The sequence below is a fragment of the Anabrus simplex genome, chromosome 8 (assembly GCF_040414725.1).
Source record: "Anabrus simplex isolate iqAnaSimp1 chromosome 8, ASM4041472v1, whole genome shotgun sequence".
In the NCBI taxonomy this organism is placed as follows: Eukaryota; Metazoa; Arthropoda; class Insecta; order Orthoptera; family Tettigoniidae; genus Anabrus; species Anabrus simplex.
In genome coordinates this window covers 47,364,137-47,386,457 of record NC_090272.1, presented here as the reverse complement: position 1 = coordinate 47,386,457, position 22,321 = coordinate 47,364,137, and the positions used below count along the sequence as shown (strand labels likewise).

The following is a 22,321-nucleotide window of genomic DNA, read 5'->3' as shown; positions in this document are numbered from 1 at the left end:
TTTGAATGGGTTTTCCTTATCTGTGTAGTGATGTATTGTTTAATTTATTTGGAGGTGAATGCCCCTATGTTATTCGTAAGTTACGTGCACTTGGTGCAGATACCAACACCACGGTGTATGAAATAGGTGGACCCTTCCTACCCTTTGATAGTGATCAATTGACAATACGGAACATAATGAAATTCATAACTTATGATTTTTTGTTCAGTTTAAAACTATATTGGGAGAGATGGCTGTTCCAATCTTCAGCATGACACTGCAATCCTCTTCTGGTAGTATCAGAAAGAGTGACATCATATGGATATAAGAGAGTCCGAGGGACACTCTTGTAAGTTCCGTGTGATTGCATCCATGACGAGGACAGACATCAGTGGGGACAGTGCGAAATCTTGGTGTACAACGACTTTCACTGGGAAGCTTTCCGAGGTGGTGACAGCGCAATCTACATGACTTGTGGTGTCAGTGTATAGCATCTTGATCCAGTTGATGTAATGGAAATGGCATATGGCTTTTAGTGCCGGGAGTGTCCAATGACATGTTCAGCTCGCCAGATGCAGGGGTCTTTTGATCTGACGCCCATGGGCGACCTGCATGTCGTGATGAAGATGAAATTATGATGAACACAACACATACACCCAGCCTCTGTACCAACGAATTTAACCAATGATGGTTAATATTTCCAACCCTGCCAGGAATTGAACCCGGGATCCCTGTGACCAAGGCCAGCACGCTAACCATTTAGCCATGGAGCCGGGCATCTAGTTGATAATTAATTCTGGTACACCATGGTCGCGAAGTGAATACCAGCTCGTGCAATGTAAAACATTATCGAAAGCCTTTTCAAGATCAAGGAAAGCAATATGCAGTGGCTGTTGTTTCAGTTGGTTATTTTCAATGAGCATATTCTGGCAGTGAAGATTGCATTGGATGTTCCAGCACCCTCGACTAACCTACACTGCTTGGTACAAATCTCAAAAATCATCTTGGTGTGCGGCAGGAGGGGAATTGGACAGGGATTTTTATTTACACATTTTGCTGGATCACTTTTTTGCTTAAAAATGAGCACGATGATGCTTGTAGCCCAATCACAGGGAACAGATCCAGGGGGATTGAAAATGTTGGTCAGCCAGTTGATCGCGGCTTTTAATTTCTGCAACTTCCAGAAGTCTGCCGGAAGGTTATCTGGTCCTGGCACTTTCTGGTTCTTCATACTCCTGATGGTGTGGTGACTTGCTTTGACGTAATGTGTAAGATAGGACTTGCTGTTGAATTACTTTGTGGAATAGGAGGATGTGGGAACTCGTTGTTGGAAATCTCTTCAAAGTGTTGTTGTGAGCGTTTGAGGATGTCCTGTAATCGATGACCACCTTTGCCATTTATGCATAAATACAGGCCATTATAGTGATTGCACCTAGGTTGGCTATGACATACTGTTATCTGGAATATTTTGTGAAACCCATTTTCTCTATGCCTTCTTCTTTACATGTACCTTGTCCTGGACTTGGACGGTCCATAACCACGTTTGCTTATCTATGCCGTGATAACTAGGTTTTTTTTTGTACCCAAGGTTGCTGTGGCAGTTGAAGCGACAGATTTGCTTAATGTGGTCCACATGTTGCAGTTGCATTCAGGTCGATGGGAGGAAAATGTACACTGCCTGCTAAGGTCTCCTTTTGGTTTTTAAGCTTACACCACTTGTTCTTTTTGGGGCCATTTATCCCTCCACCTCTACAGTATTTAGAAACCCTTAAGTCTGCTGTGAGCAACTTACGGTGAGGGGCTACATAGTCGGATGGTATGACCTTCATATCCAATGCTAGTCTGAGATCACAGCATCGAACAAGGTCCCCCTGTGGGTGGGAGCCGTAGAATAACACTCGTGGTATCCCCTGCCTGTTGAAAGAGGCAACTAAAAGAGGTCCCAGATCTCCCAACTTGGGAGCGTGGTTTGTCGAACACAGGCCCCTGAGCTGAGTCCTGGCATTGCTTCCACTTACTTGTGCCAGGCTCCTCACTTTCATCTACCCTATCCGACCTCCCTTGGTCAACTCTTGTTCTTTTCCGACCCCGATGGTATTAGAGCACTGAAGGCCTTAGGGAGTCTTTCATTTTCACGCCTTTTGTGGCCCTTGTCTCTCTTTGGCTGATACCTTCATTTTTCTCATTTTCATGCCCTTAGTGGCCCTTGTCTCTCTTTGGCTGATACCTTCATTTTTCGAAGTGTCGGGTCCCTTCCAATTTTTCTCTCTGATTAGTGTTATAGAGAGGATGGTTGCCTAGTTGCACCACCGCCACTGAAAAGTCGTATGGCTTTTAGTGCCGGGAGTGTCCGAGGACATGTACGGCTCGCCAGGTGCAGGTCTTTCTATTTGATGCCCGTAGGTGACCTGCGCGTCGTGATGAGCACAGGCCCCTGAGCCCCGTGCTGTAGGAATTAACCAATTAACGTGAAAATCCCCAACCCGGCCGGGAATTGAACCCGGGACCCTCTGAACCGAAGGCCAGTATGCTGACCGTTCAACCAACGAGTCGGACACCACCGCCACTGCCACGATTATACCAGTAACCCAGTCTTTTTCCGTGACAAAATCCAAAATGTTCAGTCCCATCATCATTTTTGGGGACCGAAGCCATTACCACTATAGCAGCTATAACCATCCTTGGTGTAACCAACATGCCCATTAAGATCACTACAGAGAAGTGGAAGCTCATCCTGAGGGCACGCTGAAACATGATTTTAAAACAGTAATCACCATCACCACTTGGAGCTCCTGTCACGACTATTCATTTTCTAGATCACCACAACCAGACTGTGGCGCATATGCATAGAAGACACGAAGTTGAGGGGATGCAGTGTCGATTGTAATTGACGTGGCACTAAACCGCAGCATCTTGATCTCACAGGCTAGTGAATTCAATGACAGCAAAGCCATTCCTGTTGGATATACCGTGGTAGATCAATTTATAGCTATCTCTGATGTCGCGATATTTCTGACTTTACATGTTACAAATCTCATAACTGGTCCGTATTGAAATGTACATTAATTCAACAATGATACAAAAGTCTAAATTAGGTGACGATGTAAATCTTAATTTTTAAGAACTTAATGTGTATTGAATAGGTGGACTCAATAAACTTTTGTATCATTGTTGAATTTCTGACTTTTACAATGTATTTCTTGAATGCATGCAGTCTCCACTTTACTTTCTTTTAGCATCACTGCGAGTTTGCAGTTGCGTCCAGTGAGACTGGGCGAGTTGGCCGTGTGGTTAGGGGCGAGCAGCTGTGAGCTTTCATCCAGAAGATAGGGTTTGAATCCCACTGCAGAGATGCCAACTTTCAAGAAAGGCAATTCGTAATAATGCAGCCGCTAAGGCACCGAGGGAGGTGGGGGCGGCGGTCGTAATTTTTTTTGTTGAGATCTTGCTAACTTACATATCATTGAAAGCTTGTAGCTCCTGTTCGGTAAACGTACACTGGTGACATGCTTTTTCTTTTGATATTGTTACCTCTACTACAGTGGTAACACCAAACAAGGCACAAACACAGTTAAAAGGGGAAGGTAAGAGTACAATACACAATATAAGAAAACACTACACACTCGGAAAAACAGTAGCTAGCATTACGCGGCTCTCCAACAAAACAAGTACGTAACTATCAGTAGGGCCAACTAGTGAACGACAAAATGGGAAGATGGAAGGGCTGGGAACCTACCAAAGGCATGGACATGGCTTAGATAGCGGATTCCGAAGTAAATCCCCGTGATCCTTAGATTTGAAAAATATTATTTACAAAATAATCTTACAAATAGCCTACATTCCAAGTTATGAGCTAAAAGTTCAGTGGTATCCATAGCTTATTTCGTAGCAGTGTAAATTCAAATTTCTAAACAACTGTACATCTAGTTACCAATGCAGTAGTACAATGCAATTTACGGTCACGGTAACGTAATCACACATATTTTCCTGCACAAGAATTTTTTTTTTTTTTTTCAAACCTTTCGCATTTCGTAACATACGATTACAATATATCCTAGAAGAGCAATCTATGTAAATTTGGCAACTAAAATCGCAGTAAATACTTCTTCAACAGTCACGCACACAGTATTCACAATTAAACAGAGTTTGTCACCACTTTGCCGCCAAAACGAAGATGAAAGAACTCGCACACTTGCATGGAAGTCTGATCATGTGATGAACAAAGACAACAACTCCGCAAGATATACCAGTTCACAGGTGCCTATATTTCCGGTACTGGAAGCACACACTGCGTTCGGCGCGTGAAGACTCGAAATATTCTTAATCGAGGGACAGGAAAGGGGTATAAATGATTACTGAGAAATCCGGAAATAATATTCTGAGAATTCAAGCTGTAATGGCATTCCTTGTGTATCTTTTTGAACACTTCATACACTTAGATTTAAAAATCAACAGAAAATCGTAATTTGTGGTGTGATTCGTAAAGGCATAATTACGATGGGTAATTGGTAATTATTACGATTGAATCGTAATAGTTGGCATCTCTGCCACTGTCGGCAGCCCTGAAGATGGTTTTCTGTGGTTTCCCATTTTCACAAGAGGCAAATGCTGGGGCTGTACCTTAATTAAGGCCACAGCCGGTTCCTTCCCACTCCTAGCACTTTCCTATCCCATCGTCGCAATAAGACCTATCTGTATTGGTGCGACGATAAGTCAGTTATATACCGAACTGAATAGCTGCAGTCGCTTAAGTGCGGCCAGTATCCAGTATTCGAGAGATAGTAGGTTCGAACCCCACTGTCGGCAGCCCTGAAGATGGTTTTCCGTGGTTTACCATTTTCACACCAGGCAAATGCTGGGACTGTACCTTAATTAATGCCACGGCCACTTCCTTCCCATTCCTTGCCCTTTCCTATCCCATCGTCGCCATAAGACCTATCTGTGTCGGTGCAACGTAAAGCAACTTGCAAAAAAAGTCAGTTATAAAAAGAAATTTTTAAAAAGCGTACAGTAAGAGTCCCAATGTTGAGTGTGGTGATGCATAAATGTTGTTTGTGTCGAGTTAGCTTTTTTTAGCTGGTTCCGTCTTTGAACCAGTAGCCCTTGTCCATTTGTCGCAGGGGTCAGGTAAGGCCGACATGCGTCACTTATGGGGGACGCCCTAGCATTATTCAACAAAATTAACAGACATGATCCGGTGGGTTGCGACAGAGTTACCGACCGGCTTGTCACCAGAGCATGGCATCGGACATTTTAGAGCTACTGCCAGCAGGAATTTAGGTTGCTCCTAATTTGGACAACAGACACTTTTTGTAGCTGCTCCTAACATGGAGAACATGCTACATCTCATATATGCCCATAGTTATGGACAAATACCTTTTACTCTTAATAATCCAGAGTACTAGAATGCCACTTCCACCAGCCGCACTATTCTCCACCATTTCTACCGTTGTGGACTTCACTCATAACCCTGAACTGGGGCCCTCCATATTTATGACTCCTGGAGAGAGGGTGTCTCAGTATCGTAAAGGCCCCAGGATTAGGGCTGCCTGTTGGTTCATTTCTGAAGTGTCTTCACCTGCCCACATTTCTGTAGGCCCCCTATCTGCCACCTCGGACGCGTCCTGTAGGGATTAACAGGCTTCCTTGAGGGATCAATGTCACTATCATTAAAGATAAAATAGATTTTTTAATTGCTGAGTAGATTTTCTGTTGACCTTTCCTCTGTGTCTGTGTGAATTAATATGCAATTTTTAACTGTTTTGAATGAATTATGGTAGGTTTTGTAGAGAGAGGGTTGTATATGATACTGTTTCCAACACCAAATGACAATTCAGCTTTCTCCAACTGGAAGCTGTCTAGTGGACAAAGCATTCAAAACAAATATGTCTTTATGATCAAGTTAGTGAGAGATCGGACAGAGAAAGGTTATTTGTTCTACATTTCACTTGTAACTGTTATGCAGATGATTCCTCAAGTTCAAGCAAATCCTTCCAGCTACTGTGTTCATAAATTTGTAATCCAATCTGAGTAGCTTACAGTACTGTGCTTCTGGATCCAATTATAAGACCCACACTATGTTAGACATTTCCTTAGAATTTTCTGTATGAGCATCCTCTGGTCATGTTACAGAAATATCAGTTCTAACGGTAGGGTCAACTGTAAATCCATGAGTGAAGCCTATTGGAATGGCTTTCATGTCTATGTATTAGGAGTATGAAATAAAATATAGAAAATTTTGTACAAGATAGAATTTAGAAAAGAAGAAATTGAACTGTCTCTCGATTTTTCCCTACCAACTGGTAACCAAATGTCATTCAGTTGATAGCTAGAGTCGCCATTAAAATTATAACCACATGTACATACACTACAGCATTATTATTTAAGCAAGTGTATGAGAAACGTGGGACATACTAGTTGGTAATCTGATTTGCATTACTTTTCTTCACTCAGTTTCTATTCCAGTCATATATGGGGAGATAGGAACACACAATAATAAACACGCCGAGAAGTGAACATTGATGGCCTCTCAATGAGTATTAAAGCCTGTCCTAGTGATGAAGCCAGAAAGCAAAAACAAGCTCGTCAGCGGCTGAGAAGAAATCACTGTAGTGCTGCCAACAGTGGGGTTATCATCTTAAGTAGCCAACTTGCTTGTTACCTCTCGTTCTTCATCATCATCATCATCATCATCATCATCATCATCATCATCATGAATTCCTTCCAGCGAGCTGGATAGGATGTTTAAGAGCGATGTGCCTCCATTTATTACAGTCCTCATGTGCTTCTTTTTTCTCTAGGGCATCCCATGTTTCTTCCCTCTTCTGTAGGTCTTCTCTTATCTGATCTAACCACCGTTTTCTAGGTTGTCCAATTGTCTTCGTCCCGGAACGATCTTTTCAAAATACTTCCCTGGTGTTCGAGTCACCTGCATCCGCTTAATGTGCCCTAGCCACTTCAGCCTTGCTACACTCAACCTTTCTTCCGTGGTCAGGTTGACCTGCAAGTCTCTTCGTATCTGCTCATTCCTAATTCTGTCCTTCCTTGTTTTCTCTACAGCTGATCTAAGGAACTTTATTTCAACAGCTTGCAGTTGACCTACTTCTCTTTTATGTATGACGCAACTCTCCAGACTATAAATCATCATGGGCAGGAGATGAGTCTTAAACAGGGTCTGTTCTGCCCTCTGAGGAACTCCCATATCTTTGATGGAAGAAGTTGGATCCTTTTTGCATCCTGTTCAACACTTTGTTCTTGACACTTCCGTCATTTGAAATTGTACTCCCTAGATACTTAAAGGTATTCACACATTCAATCTTCTCTCCCTCGAAGGTGAGGTTACAAGGTGTATTTGTCCTGTATTTTTTTTTTCAATTTTTTTAATAATGGGGGTGTTTCCTGATTCCTTCCTGTTGAAGAGAACAGCCGTTGTCTCCCGTCGGAAGGTCCATTAGGGTTCTGGGGGAATACGGCCTGTCCTTCCCGTCAACTTGCTTTGCGCACCTTGCTGGAGTTTTCTGTAAAGTCTTGAGGCCTCGAATGAAGCCTTTCTACAGAACTTCTTTTTTTGATCAAGAAACAGTCTCCAAGCTATTGGAGAAGTCAGTGAATATAATGCACATCTGCCATGTAGATAAACTAGATAAAACTATTCCTTAATTGCAGCCAAATGAATTAACTACCGGGCGAGTTGGCCGTGCGGTCAAGGGCAGGCGGCTGTGAGCTTGTATCCGGGAGATAGTGGGTTTGAATCACACTGTTGGCAGCCCTGAAGATGGTTTTCCGTGGTTTCCCATTTTCACACCAGGCAAATGGTTGGGGCTGTACCTTAATTAAGGACACGGCCGCTTCCTTCCCACTCCTAGCCCTTTCCTATCCCATCGTCGCCATAAGACCTATCTGTGTCGGTTTGACGTAAAGCAACTAGCAAATAAATTAACTATAAAGGAAGGAAAGTACTTCCATTATGTTTGAAACAAGTTTGGTTATGGATCTGTCTTGTAAGGCTATTTCATTTCAAACTGTGATGGGGAAGTTGGTTGTACAGAAGTGAAACATGGATGAGGTGTTTGCAATTCATTGTTTTGTTGAGAGTTAATTCTATAAGCAAAGTAATAAGCTCTAGTTACAGACTCAGTGTTGTTTTGTTTAATTCAACAAGGATTGGAGATGAAAGGTAGCATGAATATTTGACCAAAATAAACATACAAGAATATAAGGTAATGAGTACAGCATGTAAGGGAAGTCCCTCTGCAGTGAAGTGGGGAGCTACACTTGGTGTGTCAAGGGGCTCTTAAGTTTGCAACGCACTGTGCTGTTCATTTTGAAATGTACTGTGTCACAACTCTTTGAATGATGACAGTCGGTAATTATGTGTGAAATAACAATTAAAATATGCAAATAATGACAGTAAAAGTAAGAATAATATTAATGATGAAGGAAATAATAAATGGATATGTGATGTATGTATGTATGTTTAGTCATCAGCCCGAAGGCTGGTTGGATCCTCAACACTTCCGCCATGAGCTGTCATAGATGGTCTAGGCATCACTGAAGAGGCGTACTAGGGAAATGATGAGTGAGGTAGTTTCCGGTTGCTTTCCTCACCGAGCCAGAAGTTGCTATTACATATCAGTCTGCCAAGCCCACAGAAATGCATGCACCAACCGACCCTATGAGCAACAGTTTCACACCATTCATAGCAGGGACTGGCTGCATAAGGAATGGCATTACTAGTATCGCTCATACCTCAGTCACTTTCATTTTGTCAAAGCCAAGGATAAGACAGAGACAGATCAATGAAAGTAACAAAATTGCTCTAGCCCATACCAGAAGACTTAGTGCAGTGTAAACACTAGGTCTCGCCAGCAAAGGCATGGATATGTGATATAACTTTCCATTTATTTGTTTGTTTATTTCATTATTAATGAATTAAATGAGATTTCCACTTCCAGAGGTTCACAATGTGCTGAGGTTCACTCAGCCAACACCAAAAAATGAATACCAGGTTAATTCGTGGGTCAAAGGTGGCCGGGCATAGAGCTAACCACTCCACTCCACTAAGTGCAGAGGTTACGGATAGTGGAAGCCTTTACCTTCCACCTCTCCAAGGGCCTTCATGGCCTGTACGGAGATGACTTTTTTTGCTTTTGCATTTATTTATTTCCTTTCTTTCCCTCAGCAGAGCAGAAAGAAGCTGCTGAGGGGCGTATGTTACTGCCTTTAAGGCAGGTCGAATTGACAATTCTGACCATGGTAAAATATCGTAAGAGCCAATACAATAAGGAGTTCTGTAGACAGCATTAGGCTGAACTGTTATCTGATCACTTACCATTGTTTATTGCTGGGTTTTCCTTGCACATACAATAGCATCATCTAGCTTATCTTAATTCCTACAAAAGATACACATACTCATAAGTAGGCACGACCAAAAAAAGTCACCTCAAAGTTGTTGTTTTTGCATTTACCATAGTTTACCTCCGATGTTCAGATTTATGGGCTGCTGCATTGGAGAAAGTGTAATGTTTGCAATTATAAAGTAAATGAAAAGGAAAGGTCACAATTTGTTGATAAACTCAACCATAATAGGTATTTGTATTTGTTCCTGTATTGACTTGTCTAAACCTATTAAAAACTATTTTAAATATGCTTGGACTTTATTATTTGCTGATGAAAGGAATGTATTATGTTCCCGAAACATGTTCAATGAATGGTTTTTGATGATAAAAGTGTATTGACAAGGTGGGTTCAAGCATATACTATTTTTAAATAGTTTTTAATAGGTCACAATTTATCAAGCCTTTTAGCTGTAGGAAGTGTTACATTTGTATCCGGCAATGGTTGCTGGTCACTTGGCATGGTGTCACCTCTGGTGCAATGGAGGGAGTCATTGTCAGTAAGGGTGATGCCCAAGTGTTGCAACAGATCCTTTAAGGGCTGCAAGGGCTACTTTCTTCATGATATTGTTAGGATATGTAACCTTTGAATGGTGCTTTTAAAGTAAGATTTTATCATTCTCCTTGCATTAACTGTGAGTCTGATAAGTTCAGTCCTCTTGATTTTGTACTTTTGTTGGTAATAAGGGCTGGTTGGATTGTACTGCTATCCTCCCCCCCCCTTGTCGACTTCCATGTGCCGGTTGGCGTGAAATTCAAATCTGATTGTTGGATCGATAATGAATGCAGATCCGTCAACGTTTTTGTATGCAGTGATATCTATACACTGTGTATTTCCTTCAACAGACAGACCATGTACTTCCTCATGAACAGTATATGCTCTGTTGCATTCAGTGAATGGATTCTGGTATGTCTATTGTTCCACAGAGTCTCGACATAGAAGCAGTATCTCAAGACGTGAAAGTGTTCCGATTTGTTGAGACAGCACCTACAATGGTTATTGTCTCTGAATCTGCAGGTACAGGTTGTACAGCTGCCACATTAGCTGCTATTTGCAATCCATCACGCCACTCACTGCCACGTCTGTACCACCAGTCATGCTTTAGTGTTCTCACCAGAAATTTTCGTCAACCAGGCAGCAAGAATGAGTAGCCAGGCAGGGAATACAACGTAAAAAAGTGAATATGATAAAATTTCAATTTATACCTCTCAGGGCATTAACAATAATATCAGACAGGTAAACATTAACTGCAGAATTGAACTAGTTAGTGTTATTTTCACACTAATCCAGACACCTCCCGCGTACGGCACTACGAAACACAGCCATGTCCATCTTTTCCCTCTCTTCTTTATAGGCTGTCTATAAGCCTTCCATACAAGGATGTTTGTCTTCCAATGCCCTCTGCAGAAGTCCAAATGCACTATTTATTTATTTTTAAATTTTTTTTGCAAGGGGCGAACCGACACAGATAGGTCTTATGGCGATGATGGGATGGGAAAGGCCTAGATGTCAGAAGGAAGTGGCTGTGGCCTTACTCAAGGTACAGCCCCAGCATTTGCCAGGTATGAAAATGGAAAACCATGGAAAACCATCTTCAGGGCTGCCGACAGTGGGATTCTAACCCACTATCTCCCGGATGCAAGCTCACCGCGCGGCCAACTCGCCCAGTAAACGCACAAAAGTCCATGGGAGAATCGTGAGGTAATTTGACTGGAATGTTACTAAAGGGTAGAGCGTGTATTCCTGTTTCTTATTCCATTCTCTCTAAGAACACAAAGGCTAAACCTGATGTTTGAGTTGACGCCTTATCCTGATCCACCCACACTTGATCTGTGTCGGTAACATAGAGAGCCTGGATCTCAGGTGTGGTAAATTGGAGTCATAACTTAAGTTCGATAGCATCATGTCTTTTGAGCAATACTGTGATTAGTTAATTTCCCATTATACACTATGTGATCAAAAGTATCCGGACACCCCCAAAAACATCCGTTTTTCATCTTAGGTGCATTGTGCTGCCACCTACTGCCAGGTACTCCATAGCAGCGACTTCTGTAGTCGTTCGACATCGTGAGAGAGCAGAATGGGGCACTCTGCGGAACTCGCAGACTTCGAACATGGTCAGGTGATTGGGTGTCACTTGTGTCAGAAGTCTGTACGCGAGATATCCACACTCCTAAACATCCCTAGGTCCACTGTTTCTGATGTGATAGTGAAGTGAAAATGTGAAGGGACACGTACGGCACGAAAGCGTACAGGCCGCCCTTGTCTGTTGACTGACAGAGACCGCCGACAGTTGAACACGGTCGTCAAGTGTAATAGGCAGGCATCTATCCAGACCATCACACAGGAATTCCAAACTGCATCAGGATCCACTCCACAGTTCGGTGGGAGGTGAGAAAACTTGGATTTCATGGTCGAGCTGCTGCCCATAAGCCACACATCACCCAGGTCAATGCCAAATGACGCCTCGCTTGGTGTAAGGAGCGTAAACATTGGACGATTGAACAGTGGAAAAACGTTGTGTGGAGTGACGAATCACGGTACACAATGTGGCGATCCGATGGCAGGGTGTGGGTATGGCGAATGCCCGGTGAACGTCATCTGCCAGTATGTGTAGTGCCGACAGTAAAATTCGGAGGCGGTGGTGTTATGGTGTGGTCGTGCTTTTCACGGAGGGGGCTTGTACCCCTTGTTTTTTTTGCGTGGCACTATCACAGCACAGGCCTACATTGATGTTTTAAGCACCTTCTTGCTTCCCACTGTTGAAGAGCACTTCGGGGATGGCGATTGCATCTTTCAACACGATCGAGCACCTGTTCATAATGCACGGCCTGTGGCGGAGTGGTTACACGACAATACCATCCCTGTAATGGGCTGGCCTTCACAGAGTCCTGACCTGAATCCTATAGAAAACCTTTGGGATGTTTTGGAATGCCGACTTTGTGCCAGGCATCACCGACCGACAATGCTATCTCTCCTCAGTGCATTGCTCCGTGAAGAATGGGCTGCCATTCCCCAAGCAACCTTCCAGCACCTTATTGAACTTATGCCTGCAAGAGTGGAAGCTGTCATCAAGGCTAAGGGTGGGCCAGCACCATATTGAATTCCAGCATTACCGATGAAGTGCGCCACGAACTTGTACATCATGTTCAGCCAGGTGCCCGGATACTTTTGATCACATAGTGTGAGTATATCCAGTGATAACCATAAATCCCCTGGAAAAATAATTCTTTACATTCAGAGTAACATTTTTTTACGACCTTTCTTACCTTTTGCCCAGCAGTAAATCACACAGGATTTGTTGCGGTCTCTTAGACAGACATGCACTTCATCTAATGTGACCACAAATTTCCATCGGTCTTGTCCCAGATGAGTTTTCGACTGTTTGTGCACCATCAACGATCAAGCAACTTGTGAACCCTGCTCTTTCCTTCCTTCAAGTTCAAATCCTGGGTTACAGTTTTTACAGATGTCCCAAACTTACTTTCAATGGCTCTCTTGTTACTGGATTGCTGCCGGAGATACGGGCCTTGACCTTCCTCATGACATCTGGAATACGGCTTGTCGCAGGTCATGGGTTCCCTTGTTTCTTGCCTTTCAGAATTAAGCTTTTCATTGTTGAGATAAATTCTCTTTTGTAAAAGCCCTGTGCTGAATTATTTTTAATAATTAACTTCAATACATAAAAGTCGGAAATAAGATGGGAAAAACCAGAGGGTTCTTGCCTGCTTGTCATATATTTTTATACTAAATATGGAAGGTCCTAAACTGATTTTTCTAACACAAAATTAGCTATATGTTGCGCAGGAAATTCAGGGTTGTCAACATAAAAGGCCAACAATTGAACAAAAATCAAACTAATGATTAAAAACAGTAAAAAGCTCAACTTACATGTTTCAATGGCTACAGGTGGTCCTAGCTGTCCACTTCCAAGCACCGATATATAACTAAACTGAAGACAATAACTTCAGGAATGTCTAAAATGAGTAAAAATATACCTAAATTTTACGGTAAAATATTATTCAAGATAAAACACTGAGAATGCATTAAAAATTCCTATATATCTTGGTTTGATATCAAAATAAAAAATGGTCCAGACCATTTAATCAAGGGTTGTACAAAACTGGCAATTTTCATTATAATCGGTGTCATCACTATCATCATTATTCTCCAAATCACTAAAATCGGAATATTCATCTTCCGATTCTAATGTGGATAGCACTCTTACAACCTCGGATTTGGTAAGATCGCGCGCTTTACTGGCGGTCAACATACTGTAGCTTACTCATCCCTGACCCGGGCCTCACTGCTAGCTTGCACGCCGGGCATACCGCAGAGCAGCTCGTAAAGCAGAATGTCGTATTTATCTCAATAACTCATGAATGAATCAACAGATTGTCATTTCGTAAGCTGCTATCTACTGCAGAGAGATGCGTGTATCCACCCACGGAGTTTGAATGACTTCTTATGTCAACATTGGGAGTATTGCATTGATAAAGTCAGAAGAATGTCGCTCGCAATATTACGGGCGCAGCAGAGCAGCGGTCACTCTCCGCGCTCGCAATATTGCGAGTGCAGCAGTGTAAAGGTTAATCCCCTACAAGTCTTTCTTGTCTTATTCAACACACAGCCAATCCCTTTTGACACTGTAAAATTCCACTTCTTGACACTTCAGTAATAGCAGAATAGCTATAGTTTGCATCGTAAAGGGCTGTAATGTAGCCTTCCCGGTACGATTCAGTTTACTTCGGCGTCGTTGCAGCCAGATGCTTGTGAACATCTTTAATGGCTTAGTCATCATCCAGAACACTGACCCTGGTGCACATCACTTATCAGAGATCTGAAACAACCTCCGTAGATTGAAAAATTAACAAACAAGTAACCAGGTAATACAAGAATTGCCTTTTACCTGGGTATTGCCTGAATGCATTGGTTAATGCTTGGGTTACCGGATACCCGGTTGTCACTAGCCATAATACTCACTGTATATAACCAGAATAGCAAAGCAGTGTAAAATGTACTGATAGAGACAGGTTATGTATTTTATTACTTACTATGATTATGTTATTTGCAGGGATCCTCATGGTGACCCACTGGCTATTGGTCGTTCAGATTTAGACCCATTCGCCCGTGGTGGAGGAATGCTGTTCAATCCCTTCGGCCCACGAGGCGGTGTTCGACAGCCTCCAGATATTGGTGGTGTTCCTGGTGGATTGCCAAGGTTTGTATGTTTTGCCCTGTTAAGTATGACTGATAAAATAAAACCAAAGGTGCCCATTTTTAATGAGAATTTCCATAAGCTTGTGATTTTGCACCTTGTTGAAGCCTTTTTTTAATAATCGGCAAAACACAAACCTACATATTTCCTCTGATCGTAACTGTTCTGCTTTAGAATTATTAGTGTGACTATTGCTTCTCATTTACTAAACCCCCACGTAAACCCAAACTGCTAATCACTAATGACTCTTCGAACATTTCATGAATAATCTTCGAGGAGTGGCTCACGAGACTGACAAGTGTGTGATTAAAGCCTGTGGACATGGCCAGGTTGTTAAGCTTCTTGCTGAAAAGGCATCAGAGTCTTAATGATTTCTGTCGTAATTTTATCAGAGCCTACTGGTTTTAACATGTGAATTATTCTTTCGTGATTGGAGGACCTGTTAAATGATAATTCTCAACATTAGCCTATTTACTGAAAAAAAATATTCCTTGCAGATTTTCATATTCTTAACATTTACATTGCAATGAGTCATTTTTGGCTATTCTGATCTTACAAGTTTCAGAATATCGTCGCTACGTGAGCAGTACCGAGTATCCTGCAATACTATTCCTAGCCATTACTTTCCTAGACTGGTCACACATACCAGCCACATATGAATATGCAGTATATTAAAACAACTTCCGTTGTATTAATTTTCCCCTGCTAACGTATAAAGGAAAATGAAGCTTAAATGGATGATATGGTAGGAGTGTGTGAATATGTTGTGCACACACACACATTTCTACAGTGCCGTACAGTAAGGTTCATTTTCCTTTGCACATAAAGAAAAATGAACAGAACAGAAATTGTTCTGATGGGACTGCATATCCATACGGGGCTGGGAGGCGTGACCAGTCTTAACAGAAATAATGGATAGAAAGAACATTGTGGGATACGAGGTATTGCTTGCACAGTGTCGATATTATAAAAACTGCTTTGATCTGCCTGGTTTTTTATTTTCATCTGTCATCTAATTCTGTTTGCAGTCTTGTCTTTTGTATCCTAGTTTGTTTCGATCAGTGTTTTATCTTTACATTTCTAATTTCCTCCCATTGCTGTGTGGATTTTCCTTCATCTATCAGAGGTATCATAGCTTTAACTATTGTACTGTTGATTTTGTTGTTCACCATACTTCTCAGGTAAATTGTTGAAGTATTTTGTCTTCTTTTCTCTGTTGAATCATTTCATTGGGCTGATTGCAGAAACTGTGTTTAGACAATGTTTACAGTTACAATGTCTAAGTATGGCTGCCACATTGCAAAGGCGTTATTTATCACTTAGACACTGTCTAAAACCAATGTTCAACTGGCCATGTTTAAACTGCCAAGAACACTGTTTAACCTCAAATTTTAGGAATGAAACATGATTAGAGGTTATGCACCAGGAAACAAATTACACAATGGACAGTCTGGTAACTGTCAACTCGACTACAATTCTTGGCAATCAATATTTTTATTATATTTGGGATAATTTCTCTGGAATTTTAGGTCACTTCGACTACATCCATATCAGAATAACTTATCCCGGTTGTCAGAGGGCTGTCGCCTACATCAACTGGGAAAGATTCATTTATTACATTTAATGCCAAGTACGAACAAATAATAGTGACACTAAAAAGTAGATTGTGTGTGCTTGAGTTTTTTTTTGTTTTACGTATATAATTATCGTGCTAATTCAGATAAGTTTTCAGAAACTATGAGGGAGGAAAAGGCAAGGACTGGGAAGGAAGAGCTGTGGCCATAATGACAGCCCCGGTATTTGCCTGATGTAAAAATGGGGAAACTACGGAAAACAATCTTCAGGGCTCTTCCCTTCGCCGAAGCTATTTACATTACACTCATCGTAACAACACTATATTCAAAGCTACACTTCCTCGTATGGTGGCATGTCGCTTTAGTGTCGATAATATTATAAGATTTTATTTCTATCGAAAGCAATATTCTTATCTTTGGGCAGCTAACTAACGTTGGCGCATGCCCTGGCGAATTTCATTGGTTGCAACAAGCAAAGAGTTGCATGGACGATACTTCTATTTCCATTTTCAGAATAATATTGAAACTTTAAACAACATCTCTAAACACCGGCTGAACCTTGTTTATGTAATGGAAGATCATGATTGACTTTAGACGTTGTTTGGGTAGACGTTGTCTAAGGCTTAAAACTAGTCATCGTTTCTGCAATCGGCCCATTGTGTTTTACAAGTTTTGGTTAGAGGGACACTATCAATAATATGTCATCAGGTAGCACGCGACTGTCAACCATAGCCATAGAACTCGTTATATTTTTCTGTGAAATCTGAACTACAGAGACTCGATTTTCCATTTCAAAAAACATGTTTTCAGTGGCCAGGATTCAAACCAGGGTCACCTTAGTGATAAATTTAACACCATTGTCCAACTCCACTTTTTGTGGTTCTACCTAAAATTATCTGCATGTATAGTGGTGAAAGGAGAAGCAAGGAATTTACAGTGGCATTTGTGTTTTGGTTACCAGTGTCCTCAGTTTGATTATTCAGTTGCTTATTATATATTAGGAAAAGGATGGAGAGCAGCGACTGACCGTGACTCTCCTTCTGTGCTGAACGCTCCAAAGTACTTGTGACACACATGGTATTTGAAGCGTGTGGACGGAAATATTGAACGGTCTCGTGAAACCACATTGCATTCCCAAGACTCAGCAAGCTCTCAGCATCTTGTTGACAGTCTTTCCTATGTGTATTTCACAAGCAGATCTAGTTTATAAACATCAAATTCCGGTTCAAGATTATTTATGTTCAAGTTCTCATCATGTTGTTTACTTATGACGGAGAAGTGTTGCAAGGTTTGAAAGAATGCAAAATTGGAATACGTTAGAAATTAGTTCTAATGAACTGGAAATGTGGAAATACAATGCTGGTTCAGATTTCTTTTTCTTTTTTTCTTCATTTATTTGAGGGATGGGAATTTTATGAGCTAGTAGAAAATAATGCTAAATAGTACCAATATCAATGGTCCGTTATTGGACATGAGAATGAACATCTATATCATATTCATGCTAAATACAGTAGAAGTCCGCTATAGCAAGTACAGCATATAACGAGAACCCCCTTATACCGACAGTGTTTTGCTGTCCCTTAAAAATTCCTATATTAAATTGTGTATTATCCTTCGTTTACAGCAAGAGCCCTATCACTGATGCATCCGTTATTAAGAGCGAATAAGCATGCGCGATTTTTTTCCATTACCGATATGTGTGCACCCCAGCGATTATGTTGCATGCAATCGATTATCTTCAGTATCGTTTCCTCGCTATGTCCACTAGTGAGTTCTCTCGTCGACATTTGAAGGCAATGTCGGAGTTGATTAGTAATACCTGTCAACTGCTGTTCCATAAAGAAAATTTGAAATGAGAGCATATTTTCGTAATAAATGTGTAAATAATATGTCCGATAACAGTTAATGCTAAATACTGCAATTAAGTAAAAATGGGTTACACCTCGAGATATGGTAGAGTGCATAATTGATTTCGGAGGTTAGTTTATTTTTTCTCGCGTCTGGTTAAATTACGGAAAGGTTATTATCATGTAAATTCATAGCGAGAAGGTTATCATTTCTCTAGCGGCGCTTGAAATATGTTTTCATTACATGTATAGGTCTAGTGCGGTTACTGTAAGTTAGGATATGTGACGCTGTTGAATAAGGAAACTGAAACGTTTGCCACAAAATGCGATCTATCATCTTTGAAACGGTAGTTGGAGATGTTGGAGTCAATTAGTAATACCCAACGACTGCTGTTCTCTAAAGAAAATTTGAAATGAAAGAGGATAAGTTTTCATAATAAATGCTTAATTAACGTGGCCGATAGCAGTTGTTAACTCGTTAAAAATAACGGCTGAAGTAAATGATCTCTTAATTTTAATGTTATATGCTTAAATTAAGTAAGAATGTGATACACCTCGAGATATGGCAGAGTACATCACTGATTTCAGAGGATAGTTCATATTTTCTCGCGTCTAGTTAAATTTCGTAAAGGCTATTCACATGTAAAATTTTAGCGAGGATAACTGGTTTCTCTACATGCGTTTCAAATATGTTTTCATGATACATGTAGGCCTACGGTTAGGTTAGGTGACGTCATTTGAAGAAGAAAACTCTTGAGTGATAGGGTACCGTATTTCTCAGAATCCAAGACGACGGTTTTTTCCTCGAAATCTCGCGTGAAAAATTGAGGGTTGTCTTGCATTCACGGCCTAACAGTAATGAATACCACTGGCAACTACCACGGTAACCACGCTGCTTCTTTTCACATGCACACGCACACACACAATTCGTTGACAATAAACGACTGCCTCTTTATTGTACATCGCTAGCCGTGAGAACCGGTTGTACTGTGCCTGTGTGAAACGTCACTGTATCTCGGGAAATAGTGAAGAGGGAATGACATTCTATTAGCCTCTACAAACATGTTTCTCAAATCTGCAGAATAGCATCAAAACATGCGAGCCTTTGAATTCTTAGAAAGGCCACGGCTACTCAGTGGCAGAGTTATAACGCGTCTACTGCGCCTGACTCTTAGTAAAATTAAGTTTTATAGACAAGAGGAATATTTTCGTGATGGATAGTCGTAAAGATACATGGAACAGGTATTGCCGGCAAATTTTCAATGCGTTCTCGTTGATGTTATGATGCCAATTTTAAGTTAATGGTTATTAAACACTTGGAAATGTAGAATAATTGTGCAGCCGCGAGAAAATTTGGCATAGGCCTATCTAAAGCCAATATTTGGCGTCAGCGTGAAGACAAAGGTAGCTAAAAAAAATGTCTACTATACAAAAAAGGCATTCAGTGGTCCATAACAAGGACATGTTAAACAAGTTGAAAATGAAATTGTGAGGTATGTACATGAAAAACGCAAGGGCGGAAAGGCCATACTGTGGTGCAATAAACTCGTTCGTTGACCTTCAGCGTCTGCGATTAGGCCTATACATCGTTAGCCGCTGAAGTAGGCCGAACCCGGCAAGCGAGACGTACGTGTAGCGGTAGCCGGTTATATCTGACGCTGAGTAAAAGTACCATAACAGTTTTATAGAAGTAAGAATATTTTCCTGACGGATCACCGTATTGTAGAGACACATGGAATAGGTATTGCCGGCAAATTTTCAACAGGTTCTCTTCGGTATTATGATGCCAATTTTAAGTTAATGGTCATTAAAGCCCCGGAAATAAAGAATAATTGTGCAGCCGCAAAAAAAGCGGCATAACGAAAGCCAATGTTCGGCGACTAAAAATGCGTACTGTACAACAAAGGCATTCATATCATTTTACAAAGCACTTTTTGAGCCTGATTTAAATTTTTTGAAGGAAAAAGTGGGGTTCGTCTTGGATTTGGAGAAATATGGTACCGGTACTGTAATATTTTCAGAATGAAATTAAATATACACTTCCACGTATTGTTGGATTTAAAAAAAAACAACAAGTAAGCCGTAGTGTGGATATCCGCGAAAACGGAAGTTTTGAACAAACTGATTGCTGTTTCATACCGATTTTAATGTGTATGGGACCTTTTCCGACTTTTGTACAAAATTTGGGTATAACAACAATCCGCTATAGCGAGTAAATTTTCCACTGTTGTGAATTCTCGCTATAACGGACTTCTACTGTATTTGCAAATAAAAACTGGCACTGTTGATACTACCTGGCAAGACATTATGCTGACGATATAAGGGCATATATAGCTATTCTAATTTATATAGGTATGGTTTGTTTTACCTAAAATTAGTGGTTAGTTCCTAAGAGGCTTTTGTGTGTATCTGTTAGTGAGGCAGGCAATGACACTGAAATGGTTTAGGAAACTTGGGCAATATTTAGATTCAAAATTAGGGCGAATGCAAGTATATATGCACTAATCATTTAGAAACAAAATGCAATAGAAATTACATTCATATCTTTAAAGAAAACAACACAGAGGTCAAACAAATAAAGGGTGACACTTATGCTGCTGTGTCTATTGGGATTTAAATCCCCCTGTCACAAAACACGGTAATTCCGGCCAGGAAAGTGGTTAAGGCCCTGTGCTTCCCTAGACTTGAGCACCGGTCGATGTCCATTGTCAATCTAAGGGCAAGAGGGTGCGTGATAGGGGGGTAAATGTTTAAGGACTTCAGTTATGAAACGATCATCAAGTATGGTTCGATGGTGGTGGGTGTGACTGCGGGACAGTAAGATCCATGTTATGGGATTTACATATTCGTTTGACTAGAGAATTGGTAGTTAGCCAATGTAGGAAGCCACATTAAAACTGGTAGACGTTAGATGAAGTGCAGTCATGGCAAACTTCAGTAGGGTGGTGATGCTACTGCTAAAAGTGGTACTGGGTATATGTAGACGGCAGGTCTTACAGCAGCTGTGTTCCCAACAGAAAGAGCCTGAAGGAGGTGGGAGGTTAGTGTGATTGAGGTTTGGTGGGCACCTGAACGTTGATTTGTTGATTGTCAGCAAAATACTGCTTAGTTAATTTTTGCTGATTTTTTCATTTAAGAAAATCTTTATAGCAGTTGGAAATACAGGACTCTCAAGGAACATCATTTATAATTGAATTTTTTTTAATGGGAGCTTTCCAACGTTTTACAGAGGCAGTATTCCACCTGGAGCTCGTTTTGATCCTTTTGGGCCACCTGGAGTTGGTCCTGGCATTGGTCCTGGTCGAGGAGGTCACCGTGGGTTTGCACCTGATCCTGATCATCTGCCACCACCAGGCTATGATGACATGTTTATGTAAACATATGTTGTCTTCAAAACTTTGTGATGATTCTATGTCAAGAATAAACTGTAAATATAATGAAAAACATAATCATGTAACAATAGATCTGGTCCAGTGAAATAATCAGTGCTTGATCCAGACAAGACTCATAGACTTTGGTATTCTGGGAAGTCATTTCTTTCCCTAAAATATTCTTTTTTTAATGATATTGTATTGTTGTAGGTGTTGAGATTAAAGTATTCAAGAAGTTGATGAAACATTCTGCATTCTGATTTATAGTTAGTGTTACCTAACAGTTCTGGTGGGAGAAATAGTTTAGTTTTGTGTTCATTTCTCTGTTACCGGGCAAGTTGGCCGTGCGCGTAGAGGCGCGCGGCTGTAAGCTTGCATCCGGGAGATAGTAGGTTTGAATCCCACTATCGGCAACCCTGAAAATGGTTTTCCGTGGTTTCCCATTTTCACACCAGGCAAATGCTGGGGCTGTACTTTAATTAAGGCCACGGCCGCTTCCTTCCAACTCCTAGGCCTTTCCTATCCCATCGTCGCCATAAGACCTATCTGTGTCGGTGCGACGTAAAGCCCCTAGCAAAAAAAAAAAAAAAAAGCATTTCTCTGTTAAATTGTTTTCTTGCGTTTTACAAGTTTTTGTTAGAGGGACACTAAGGCAGACCGCACACTTGTCTGTATTGTCCAGATTGCATTCCAGTGGTATGACAGCAGGAAGGTACCGCACACATTCAGGTGAAGCACCAGCGTTGCTATTGGCGTGCAGGTGGTACTGCAGATCACCAGGCGACATCTAGCTTTTTACATGCGCTACAGAGCAATAGAAGCACTGAAGCAGTCAAGTTTTCAATTTACTCTATCTGAAAATGGGAAACAATCCTGAATTTAACATCAGACCAGTGGAGCTCAAGGAAGAACAAAGTGATCATTACAATACTCATA

General features: G+C 41.1%; 1 protein-coding gene across 1 annotated transcript in view; it reads left to right on the top strand.

Annotated features, from left to right (window-relative positions):
- Positions 1-21,632, top strand: part of LOC136879112 (proteasome inhibitor PI31 subunit) — a 54,060-nt gene extending 32,428 nt beyond the window's left edge. Inside the window, exons 4-5 of the mRNA XM_067152858.2 lie at positions 14,450-14,596; positions 21,244-21,632. Of these exons, the coding sequence (XP_067008959.1) occupies positions 14,450-14,596; positions 21,244-21,391 (295 nt within the window). The 3' untranslated portion in view covers positions 21,392-21,632. The remainder of the gene's footprint in view (positions 1-14,449; positions 14,597-21,243) is intronic.
- The last annotated feature ends 689 nt before the right edge of the window (positions 21,633-22,321 follow it).